The sequence below is a fragment of the Heterodontus francisci genome, unplaced genomic scaffold (assembly GCF_036365525.1).
Source record: "Heterodontus francisci isolate sHetFra1 unplaced genomic scaffold, sHetFra1.hap1 HAP1_SCAFFOLD_319, whole genome shotgun sequence".
Classification (NCBI taxonomy): domain Eukaryota; kingdom Metazoa; phylum Chordata; class Chondrichthyes; order Heterodontiformes; family Heterodontidae; genus Heterodontus; species Heterodontus francisci.
In genome coordinates this window covers 1787501-1801984 of record NW_027142010.1, presented here as the reverse complement: position 1 = coordinate 1801984, position 14484 = coordinate 1787501, and the positions used below count along the sequence as shown (strand labels likewise).

At 47.6% G+C, this 14484-nt stretch overlaps 1 protein-coding gene across 1 annotated transcript in view; it reads left to right on the top strand.

Annotated features, from left to right (window-relative positions):
- Nucleotides 1–877: 877 nt before the first annotated feature.
- LOC137366193 (probable G-protein coupled receptor 139) overlaps nucleotides 878–14484 on the top strand; it is a 28026-nt gene continuing 14419 nt past the window's right edge. The window contains exon 1 of the mRNA XM_068028183.1: nucleotides 878–963. Coding sequence (XP_067884284.1) covers nucleotides 878–963 — 86 coding nt within the window. The remainder of the gene's footprint in view (nucleotides 964–14484) is intronic.

Below are 14484 nucleotides of genomic sequence, written 5' to 3'. Positions count from 1 at the left end.
AGACTCCTACAGTTATTTTTCGCTTTTCAAGTATTTGTTAAATTCCCTTTTGAAAGATATTATTGAATCTGCTTCCACCATATTTTCAGGCAGTGAATTCCAGATCCTAACAACTTGCTGCGTCTGAAAATTCTCCTCATTTCACCTCTGGTTCCTTGTCAATTACCTTCAATCTGTGTCTTCTTAATACTGAACATTCTGACACTGGAAACAGTTTCACATTAATTACCCTATCAAAAACCCTTCATGATTTTGAATTCTATATTAAATCTCCTCTTACCCTTCACTGCTCTAAAGGTAACAATCCCAGCTTTTCCAATCTCTCCACGTAACTGAATTCACAGATCCCTGGTACTATATGATTACAATTCTGCTGTTCCATGTGTCATGTACTGGGATGTGCTGTAGTGTTTTATATAGAATTAACATAACTTCCCAGTTTTGTTTTCTGTGCCTCTATTTATAACGCCCAGGATCTCATATGCTTTATTACCTGCATTGTTAACCTGTCCTGTGACCTTCAATGATTTACACATAAACTGCCCAGGTCTCTCTGTTCTTTCACTCCCTTTACACTGTAACATGTAACTTTTGCTGTCTCTCTACATACATCCTTCTAAAATGTATTACCTCACACATCTGCTGTGACAATTCAAATTTGAGAAGATTGAAGACGTTGTTTTCAGTCCCCTTTCCAAACTTTATTCCCTAGTTACCGACTCCATCCCTCTCCCAGCAGCGTGTGACTAAACCAGACTGTTCGCACCTTGGTGTCATATTTGACCCCTGGATGACCTTCTGACCACATCTACACACCTTCACTAAAACAGCCTATCTGCGCCTAGAAAATCAACTAAAAATCATAGAAAATCATAGAATGATCATAACACAGAAAGAGGCCATTTGGCCCATTGTGTCTCTGCCGGCCAAAAATCAATCCCACCAGGCAAATCTCACCTTCCGGTATTTGGCCCGTAGCCCTGCAGATTACGGCACTTGAGGTGCATCAAGCCACCTTAAAATGAGTTCAGGGTTTCTGCCTCAACTACCCTTTCAGACAATGAGTTCCAGACACCCGCCACATTCTGAGTGATTTTCTTCCTCATCACCCCTCTAATTTTTGTACCAATCATTTTAAATCGAAACCCCCTAGTCACTGACCTTACTGCTAAGGTGAATAGACCCTTCACCTCCACTCTATCCAGGCTCCACAAAATTTTGTACATTTCATCAGATCTCCTCTCAGCCTTCTCTGTTCCAAGGACAACAGCCCCAGGCTATCCAATCTTTCCTCATAGCTGCACTTTTCCTGTCCTAGAAACATCCTTGTAAATCTCCTCTGTATCCTCTCTCGTGCAATTACATCCTTTCTGTAATGAGGTGACCAGAACTGCACACAGTACTGAAGTTGTGGCTTAACCAATGAGTTATACAGCTCCAGCATAACCTCCCTGCTCTCATATCATATACCACAGCTAATGAGGGAAAGGATTCCATATTCCTTCTTAACCACCTTATCGACCTGTCCTGCTACCTTCAGGGACATGTGGACATTCACTGCAATGGTCCCTCACTTCCTCTCCATGTCTCAGTATTTTCCCATTAATTGTTTATTCCTTCACCTTGGTTGATCTACCCAAATACATCGCCTCACACATCTCCAAGTTGAATTCCATTTGCCATTTTCCACCCGTCTGACCAGACCATCATTATCTTCCTGCAGCCTACAGCTATCCTCCTCGCTATCTACCAAATGGCCAATCTTTGTGTTGTCTGCAAACGTCTTGATCATACCCCCTACATTTACGTCCAAATCGTTAGTAAACAGCACGTTAAGCAGGGGACCCAGTACTGAGCCCTGCAGAACGTAACTGGAAACAGCTCTCCAGTCGCAAAAAATCCCGTTAACAATTCTCTTTTGTTTCCTGCCACTGAGCCAAATTTGTATCCACCTTGCTGCATTTCACTGGATCCTATGGGATTTTATTTTGTTAACCAGTCTTTTCCATGGGATCTTGTCAAAAGCCTTGCTAAAATCCATGTAGACCACATCAATTGCGCGACCCTCATCGATATTCCTTGTTACATCTTCAAACAATTCATGCAAGTTGGTCAGGCACGATCTTCCCTCAACAAATCCAATCATACTATCCTTAATTAATCCATGTCTTTCTAAGTGACAGTTTATCCTGTCTCTCAGAATTGATTTCAATAATTTTCCCACTCCGAGGTTAGACTGACTGGCCTGCAATTATTTTCTCTATCCCTCGCTCCCTTTTTAAACAGAGGTACAACGTTAGCAGTTCTCCAATCCTACAGCTGCACACCTGTATCCAGTCAAAATTTGAAAATGATGGTCAGACCCTCTGCTATTTCCTCTCTTGCTTCTTTTAAGAACCTGGCGTATGTTTCATCCGGATCTGGTGGTTTATCAACTTTCAGGGTGCTAATCCCAATAATACTTCCTCTCTCCCTATTTTTATCATATCCAATACTTCACACTCTTCCTCCTTAACTGCAATATCTGTATTATCCCTCCCTCTTTTGTGAAGACAGACACAAAGTATTCATTAAGAACCATACCAATATCTTCCTCCCCTCCACATAGGTTACCTTTTTGGTCTATTACGGACCCTACTCTCCCCTTAGTTATCCTCTTCCTCTTAATGTTTTGAAAAAAAATCATCTTTGGGTTCACCTTGATGTTGCTTGCCAATATTCTTTCATGACCTTTCTTCTATTTCCTAATTTCCTTTTTTATTTCACTCCTCCACTTTCGATAGTCTCGGTTTTCTGTCGTATTGAGTTCTTGATGTCAGACATAAGCTTTCTTTTTCTGCCTTATCTTACCCTGTAGGCTCCTTGTCATCCGTGGAGCTGTGGATTTGTCTCTCACCTTTTTTTTTTCTTGGTGGAACATGTTTGCTCTGAACTCCTTGAATCTCCCCTTTGAATGCCTCCCACTGCTCTGACACTGATTTACTTCAAGTAGCTGTTTCCAGTCCACTTTCGCTAAATCTCTCCTCAGTTTAGTAAAATTGGCTTTGCCCCAATTTAGAATTCTAACTCCTGTTCTGTCTCTGTCCTTTTCCATAATTATGTTAAAACTGACTGAATTATGATCACGATCACCAAAATTCCCTCCCACAGCCACTCCTTCCAACTGCCCATCTTCATTTCCTAAAACTAAGTCTAAAACTGTGCCCTATCCCTTGTTGCACTTGCTACATACTTGGCAAAAAAGTTCTCCTGAATACGGGCCAAAAAAGTTCTCCATATGATCGCCTGACGTCACTCCTGTCTCAGCTCCGCTGGACAAAACCCTCATTCATTCCTTCATTCCCTCTAGACTTGACCATTCCAATGTCCTCCGACATTCTGTTGTCTGTAAGCTTCAGGTCATCCAAAACTCTGCTGCTGATGAGTTAACTCACAGTAACTCCCGTTCACCTATCACACCTGTACTCGCGGACCTCCATTGAATTAGAATTAGAACATTACAGCGCAGTACAGGCCCTTCGTCCCTCGATGTTGCGCCGACCTGTGAAACCATCTGACCTACACTATTCCATTTTCATCCACATGTCGATCCAATGGCCACTTAAATGTCCTTAAAGTTGGCGAGTCCACTACTGTTGCAGGCAAGGCATTCCACGCCCCTACTAATCTCTGAGTAAAGAAACTACCTCTGACATCTGTCCTATATCTATCACCCCTCAACTTAAAGCTATGTCCCCTCGTGTTTGCCATCATCATCCGAGGAAAAAGACACTCACTATCCACCCGATCTAAACCTCTGATTATCTTATATGTCTCTATTAGGTCACCTCTCCTCCTCCTTCTCTCCAACGAAAACAACCTCAAGTCCCTCAGCCTTTCCTCGTAAAACCTTCCCTCCATACCAGGCAACATCCTAGTAAATCTCCTCTGCACCCTTTCCAAAGCTTCCACATCCTTCCTATAATGCGGTGACCAGAACTGCACGCAATACTCAAGGTGCGGCCTCACCAGAGTTTTGTACAGCTGCTTCATGACCTCGTGGCTCCGAAACTCGATCCCTCTACGAATAAAAGCTAACACACCATATGCCTTCTTAACAGCCCTATTAACCTGGGTAGCAACTTTCAGGGATTTATGTACCTGGACACCAAGATCTCTCTGCTCATCTACACGTCCAAGAATCTTCCCATTAGCCCAGTACTCTGCATTCCTGTTACTCCTTCCAAAGTGAATCACCTCACACTTTTCCGCATTAAACTCCATTTGCCATCTCTCAGCCCAGCTCTGCAGCCTATCTATGTCCCTCTGTACCCTACAACACCCTTCGACACTATCCACAACTCCACCGACCTTCGTGGCATCCGCAAATGCACTAACCCACCCTTCTACACCCTCATCCAGGTCATTTATAAAAATGACAAACAGCAGTGGCCCCAAAACAGATCCTTGCGGTACACCACTAGTAACTAAACTCCAGGATGAACATTTGCCATCAACCACCACCCTCTGTCTTCTTTCAGCTCGCCAATTTCTGATCCAAAGCTCGAAATCACCTTCAACCCCATGCCTCCGTATTTTCTGCAATAGCCTACCGTGGGGAACCTTATCAAACGCCTTGCTGAAATCCATACACAACACATCCACTGCTTTACCCTCATCCACCTGTTTGATCACCTTCTCGAAAATCTCAATAAGATTTGTGAGGCACGATCGACCCTTCACAAAACCGTTCTGACTATCGCAAATGAACTTATTCTTTTCAAGATGATTATAAATCCTATCTCTTACAACCTTTTCCAACATTTTACCCACAACCGAAGGAAGGCTCACAGGTCTATAATTACATGGGCTGTCTCTACTCCCCTTCTTGAACAAGGGGACAACATTTGCTATCCTCCAGTCTTCCGGCACTACTCCTGTCGTCAATGACGATTGATCCTGTTGATTAAGAATTGTCTTGACGTTAACATTCTCATCCTTGTTTTCAATTTCCTCCATGGTCCCACCACTACGTGGGCAGGATTTCAAGGGACCCCGTAAGTTGAAGTTGGAGGTGGAGACCCAGACAATGGCGGTGGGTAGTGGGGCAAAGGGACTGTCTCAGCCCCTTGCCAAGTGAACTTGCCATGATCAGGGATAGGCCGACAATGCCTTTCATGCCCAAAGGCCAATTGAGGCCTTACGTAGCCACTTCAGGTCCGCTTCTCGCTATCACTGGGATTTAACCAGCGGCGGTGGTCACACCTCCACGTGGAAAGGGAACCTTGTAAAACGGGATTCCCTCCCTGTGGGCTTGGGGAGGTTCCCACCTCCATAAGCAACCTGTGACCGTCGGAGTGTTCGGCCAGCAAACAATGAACCTCGAGGATACCTCTTCCACTGACGTGGTTGGCCACCCGTCCAAAACCCTTCAGCAGGTCCTTCCAGACTGGCACCATTGACCGGACACATACACACCGATCAGACCCCAAGCACTGAAGCAGACAGATGTACAAACACACACACACACACACACACACACACACACACACAGATCAGATCCGAGGCACTGAGGCAGACAGATATACAAAGACACACAAACACACCGATCAGACCCCAAGCACTGAGGCAGACGGATGTTCAAAGACACACACACACCTATCAGATCCCTGGCACTGAGGCAAGCAGATGTACAAACACACACACACAGACACACCGATCAGAACCCAGGCACTGTGGCAGCCAGATATACAAACAAACACACACACACCAATCAGACCCCAGGCACTGAGGTACACACACACACACACACACACACACACACACACACACACACACACACACACACACACACACACACACACCATTCAGACCCCAGGCACTGAGGCAGTCAGATATACAAACACAAACACCACACCCACAACGATCGGACAACAAGCACTGAGGCAGACAGACATACAAATACACACACACACACACCGATCAGACCCCAGGCACTGAGGCTGACAGATATACAAAGACACACAACACAAACACCAATCAGACCACAGGCACTGAGGCAGACAGACATACAAACACACACACACACACACTAATCAGACCCCCAGGCACTGAGGCGGTCAGATATACAAACACACACACCACACACACACACACACACACCCCGATCAGACACCAAGCACTGAGGCAGGCAGATATACAAATACACACACACACACACACACACGCACACACCGATCAGACACCAAGCACTGAGGCAGACAGATATACAAACTCACATATACACACACCGATCAAACCCCAGGAATTAAGGCAGACAGATATATAAACACACACACACACACACACACACACCAATCAGATGCCAGGCACGGAGGAAGACAGATATACAAACACGCATAAACACACCGATCAGACACCAAGCACTGAGGCAGTCGGATGTGCAAAGACACACACACACACACCTATCAGAACCCAGGCACTGAGGCAGACAGATATACAAACACACACACACATACCAATCAGACCCCAGGCACTGAGGTCGACAGACATATAAATACACACACATACACACACACAGGCACACCAATCAGACCCCAGGCACTGAGGCAGTCAGATATACAAACACACACACCATACACACACCGATCGGCCCACGAGCACTGAGGCAGAGAGACATACAAATACACACAACCTTCGACAAGACCTCAGGCACTGAGGCAGACAGATGTAAAAACACACACACACACAACGATCAGACCCCTGGCACTGAAGCAGACATATATACAAACACACACAAACACCGATCAGACCACAAGCACTGAGGCAGACAGATATACAAATACACACACACACACACACACACACACACACGCCCCGATCAGACACCAAGCACTGAAGCAGACAGATGTACAAACACACACATAAACACACACACACCGATCAGACCCCAAGTACTGAGGCAGACGGATGTGCAAAGACACACACACACACACCAATCAGAACCCAGGCACTGAGGCAGACAGATATACAAACACACACATACACACACTAATCAGACCCCCGGCAAAGAGGTTATCAGACAGAAAACACACAAACACACACAGGCACACCAATCAGAACCCAGGCACTGAAGCAGTCAGATATACAAACACACACACCACACACACACCGATCGGACCACAAGCACTGAGGCAGACAGACATACAAATACACACACACACACAACGATCAGACCCCAAGCACTGAGGCTGACAGATATACAAACACACACAACACAAACACCAATCAAACCACAGGCACTGAGGCAGACAGATATACAAATACACACACGCACACACACACACACCAATCAGACCCCCAGGCACGGAGGCAGTCAGATATACAAACACACACACCACACACAGACACATCGATCAGACCCCAAGCACTGAGGCAGACAGATATACAAACACAAATATGCACACACCGATCAGACACATGGAACTGAGGCAGACAGATATACAGACACACATGTACACACACCGATCAGATCCCAGGAACTGAGGCAGACAGAAAAACAAACACACACTCACACACCGATCAGACGTCAAGCACGGAGGCAGACAGACATACAAACACACACACAACCCGATCAGACCCAAAGCACTGAGGCAGATAGATATACATACACACAAACACACCGATCAGACACCAAGCACTGAGGCAGACGGATGTGCAAAGGCACACAAACACTCACCAATCCGACCCCAGGCACTGAGACAGTCAGATATACAAATACACACACCACGCGCGCACACACACACCGATCAAACCCCAGGAATTAAGCAGACAGATATATAAACACACACACACACACACACACCGATCAGACGCCAGGCACGGAGGAAGACAGATATACAAACACGCACAAACACACCTATCAGACACCAAGCACTGAGGCAGTCGGATGTGCAAAGACACACACACACACACCTATCAGAACCCAGGCACTGAGGCAGACAGATATACAAACACACACACACATACCAATCAGACCCCAGGCACTGAGGTCGACAGACATATAAATACACACACATACACACACACAGGCACACCAATCAGACCCCAGGCACTGAGGCAGTCAGATATACAAACACACACACCATACACACACCGATCGGCCCACGAGCACTGAGGCAGAGAGACATACAAATACACACAACCTTCGACAAGACCTCAGGCACTGAGGCAGACAGATGTAAAAACACACACACACACAACGATCAGACCCCTGGCACTGAAGCAGACATATATACAAACACACACAAACACCGATCAGACCACAAGCACTGAGGCAGACAGATATACAAATACACACACACACACACACACACACACACACGCCCCGATCAGACACCAAGCACTGAAGCAGACAGATGTACAAACACACACATAAACACACACACACCGATCAGACCCCAAGTACTGAGGCAGACGGATGTGCAAAGACACACACACACACACCAATCAGAACCCAGGCACTGAGGCAGACAGATATACAAACACACACATACACACACTAATCAGACCCCCGGCAAAGAGGTTATCAGACAGAAAACACACAAACACACACAGGCACACCAATCAGAACCCAGGCACTGAAGCAGTCAGATATACAAACACACACACCACACACACACCGATCGGACCACAAGCACTGAGGCAGACAGACATACAAATACACACACACACACAACGATCAGACCCCAAGCACTGAGGCTGACAGATATACAAACACACACAACACAAACACCAATCAAACCACAGGCACTGAGGCAGACAGATATACAAACACACACACACACCAATCAGACCCCCAGGCACGGAGGCAGTCAGATATACAAACACACACACCACACACAGACACATCGATCAGACCCCAAGCACTGAGGCAGACAGATATACAAACACAAATATGCACACACCGATCAGACACATGGAACTGAGGCAGACAGAAAAACAAACACACACTCACACACCGATCAGACGTCAAGCACGGAGGCAGACAGACATACAAACACACACACAACCCGATCAGACCCAAAGCACTGAGGCAGATAGATATACATACACACAAACACACCGATCAGACACCAAGCACTGAGGCAGACGGATGTGCAAAGGCACACAAACACTCACCAATCCGACCCCAGGCACTGAGACAGTCAGATATACAAATACACACACCACGCGCGCACACACACACCGATCAAACCCCAGGAATTAAGCAGACAGATATATAAACACACACACACACACACACACCGATCAGACGCCAGGCACGGAGGAAGACAGATATACAAACACGCACAAACACACCTATCAGACACCAAGCACTGAGGCAGTCGGATGTGCAAAGACACACACACACACACCTATCAGAACCCAGGCACTGAGGCAGACAGATATACAAACATACACACACATACCAATCAGACCCCAGGCACTGAGGTCGACAGACATATAAATACACACACATACACACACAGGCACACCAATCAGACCCCAGGCACTGAGGCAGTCAGATATACAAACACACACACCATACACACACCGATCGGCTCACAAGCACTGAGGCAGACAGATATACAAATACACACAAACTTCGACCAGACCTCAGGCACTGAGGCAGACAGATGTACAAACACACACACACACAACGATCAGACCCCTGGCACTGAAGCAGACATATATACAAACACACACAAACACCAATCAGAGCACAGGCACTGGGGCAGACAGAAATACAAACACACACACACACACACACACACACACACACACACACACACACACACACACACACACACACACTAATCAGACCCCAGGCACTGAGGCGGTCAGATATACAAACACACACACCACACACACACACACACACACCGATCCGACCCCAAGCACTGAGGCAGACAGATATGTAAACACACATGCACACACACACACCGATCAGACGCCAGGCACTGAGGCAGACAGATATACAAACACGCACTAATACACCGATCAGACACCAAGCACTGAGGCAGTCGGATGTGCAAAGACACACACACACACACCTATCAGAACCCAGGCACTGAGGCAGACAGATATACAAATACACACACGCACACACACACACACCAATCAGACCCCAGGCACTGAGACAGTCAGATATACAAACACACACACCACGCACACACCGAATGGACCACAAGCACTGAGGCCGACAGACATACACATACACACACACGAACACCGATCAGACCCCAGGCACTGAGGCAGACAGATATACAAACACACTCACACACCGATCAGACCCCAGGCACTGAGGCAGACAGACATACAAACACACACACACTCACCGATCAGACCCCAAGCACTGAGGCAGATAGATATTCAAATACACACACACACATACCGATCTGACCCCAAGCACTGAAGAAGACAGATGTACAAACACACACACTCACACACACCGATCAGACCCCAGGCACTGAGACAGACAGATATACAAACACACACACACACACACCGATCAGACCCCAAGCACTGAGGCAGACATATGTACAAACACACACACACAGACACACCGATCAGAACCCAGGCACTGTGGCAGACAGATATACAAACACACACGCACACACCAATCAGACCCCAGGAACTGAGGTACACACACACACACACACACACACACACACACACACACACACACACACACACACACACACACACACACACACACACACACACACCATTCAGACCCCAGGCACTGAGGCAGTCAGATATACAAACACACACACCACACGAACGCCGATCGGACCACAAGCACTGAGGCAGACAGACATACAAACACACACACACGCACACACCGATCAGACCCCAGGCACTGAGGCTGACAGATATACAAAGACACACAGCACAAACACCAATCAGACCACAGGCACTGAGGCAGACAGACATACAAACACACACACGCACACACACACACACACTAATCAGACCCCCAGGCACTGAGGCGGTCAGATATACAAACACACACACCACACACACACACACACACACACACCGATCAGACCCCAAGCACTGAGGCAGACAAATATACAAACACGCACAAACACACTGATCAGACACCAAGCACTGAGGCAGTCGGTTGTGCAAAGACACACACACACACACCTATCAGAACCCAGGCACTGAGGCAGACAGATATACAATCACACACACACATACCAATCAGACCCCAGGCACTGAGGCAATCAGATATACAAATACACACACGACACACACACACACACGCCGATCGGACCACAAGCACTGAGGCAGACAGACATACAATTACACACACACACACACACACACACACACACCGATCAGACCCCAGGCACTGAGGCTGACAGATATACAAAGACACACAACACAAACACCAATCAGAGCACAGGCACTGGGGCAGACAGACATACAAACACACACACACACACACACACACACACACACACACACACACACACACACACACTAATCAGACCCCAGGCACTGAGGCGGTCAGATATACAAACACACACACCACACACACACACACACACACCGATCAGACCCCAAGCACTGAGGCAGACAGATATGTAAACACACATGCACACACACACACCGATCAGACGCCAGGCACTGAGGCAGACAGATATACAAACACGCACTAATACACCGATCAGACACCAAGCACTGAGGCAGTCGGATGTGCAAAGACACACACACACACACCTATCAGAACCCAGGCACTGAGGCAGACAGATATACAAATACACACACGCACACACACACACACCAATCAGACCCCAGGCACTGAGACAGTCAGACATACAAACACACACACCACGCACACACCGAATGGACAACAAGCACTGAGGCCGACAGACATACACATACACACACACGAACACCGATCAGACCCCAGGCACTGAGGCAGACAGATATACAAACACACTCACACACCGATCAGACCCCAGGCACTGAGGCAGACAGACATACAAACACACACACACTCACCGATCAGACCCCAAGCACTGAGGCAGATAGATATGCAAATACACACACACACATACCGATCTGACCCCAAGCACTGAAGAAGACAGATGTACAAACACACACACTCACACACACCGATCAGACCCCAGGCACTGAGACAGACAGATATACAAACACACACACACACACACCGATCAGACCCCAAGCACTGAGGCAGACATATGTACAAACACACACACACAGACACACCGATCAGAACCCAGGCACTGTGGCAGACAGATATACAAACACACACGCACACACCAATCAGACCCCAGGAACTGAGGTACACACACACACACACACACACACACACACACACACACACACACACACACACACACACACACACACACACACACACACACACACCATTCAGACCCCAGGCACTGAGGCAGTCAGATATACAAACACACACACCACACGAACGACGATCGGACCACAAGCACTGAGGCAGACAGACATACAAACACACACACACGCACACACCGATCAGACCCCAGGCACTGAGGCTGACAGATATACAAAGACACACAGTACAAACACCAATCAGACCACAGGCACTGAGGCAGACAGACATACAAACACACACACGCACACACACACACACACTAATCAGACCCCCAGGCACTGAGGCGGTCAGATATACAAACACACACACCACACACACACACACACACACACCGATCAGACCCCAAGCACTGAGGCAGACAAATATACAAACACGCACAAACACACCGATCAGACACCAAGCACTGAGGCAGTCGGTTGTGCAAAGACACACACACACACACCTATCAGAACCCAGGCACTGAGGCAGACAGATATACAATCACACACACACATACCAATCAGACCCCAGGCACTGAGGCAATCAGATATACAAATACACACACGACACACACACACACACGCCGATCGGACCACAAGCACTGAGGCAGACAGACATACAATTACACACACACACACACACACACACACACACCGATCAGACCCCAGGCACTGAGGCTGACAGATATACAAAGACACACAACACAAACACCAATCAGAGCACAGGCACTGGGGCAGACAGACATACAAACACACACACACACACACACACACACACACACACACACACACACACACTAATCAGACCCCAGGCACTGAGGCGGTCAGATATACAAACACACACACCACACACACACACACACACACCGATCAGACCCCAAGCACTGAGGCAGACAGATATGTAAACACACATGCACACACACACACCGATCAGACGCCAGGCACTGAGGCAGACAGATATACAAACACGCACTAATACACCGATCAGACACCAAGCACTGAGGCAGTCGGATGTGCAAAGACACACACACACACACCTATCAGAACCCAGGCACTGAGGCAGACAGATATACAAATACACACACGCACACACACACACACCAATCAGACCCCAGGCACTGAGACAGTCAGATATACAAACACACACACCACGCACACACCGAATGGACCACAAGCACTGAGGCCGACAGACATACACGTACACACACACGAACACCGATCAGACCCCAGGCACTGAGGCAGACAGATATACAAACACACTCACACACCGATCAGACCCCAGGCACTGAGGCAGACAGACATACAAACACACACACACTCACCGATCAGACCCCAAGCACTGAGGCAGATAGATATGCAAATACACACACACACATACCGATCTGACCCCAAGCACTGAAGAAGACAGATGTACAAACACACACACTCACACACACCGATCAGACCCCAGGCACTGAGACAGACAGATATACAAACACACACACACACACACCGATCAGACCCCAAGCACTGAGGCAGACAGATATACAAACATACACACACGGCACAGTGGCGCAGTGGTTAGCACCGCATCCTCACAGCTCCAGGGACCCGGGTTCGATTCTGGGTCTTGCCTGTGTGGAGTTTGCAAGTTCTCCCTGTGTCTGCGTGGGTTTCCTCCAGGTGCTCCGGTTTCCTCCCACATGCCAAAGAGTTGCAGTTTGATCGGTTAATTGGCCATTACAAATTGCCCCTAGTATCGGTAGGTGGTATGGAAATATATAGGGACAGGTGGGGATGTGGTAGGAATATGGGATAAGTGTCGGATTAGTATAAATGGATGGTTGATGGTCGGCACAGACTCGGTGGGCCGAGGGGCCTGTTTCAGCGCTGTATCACAAAACTAAACACACCGATCAGATCCCAAGCACTGAGGCAGTCAGATCTACAAATGTACACACACACACAAACCAATCAGACCCCAGGCACTGAGGCAGACAGATGTACAAACACACACATACCGATCAGACCCCAGGCACTGAGGCAGACAGATATACAAACACACACACACCGATCAGACCCCAGGCACTGAGGCTGACAGATATACAAAGACACACAACA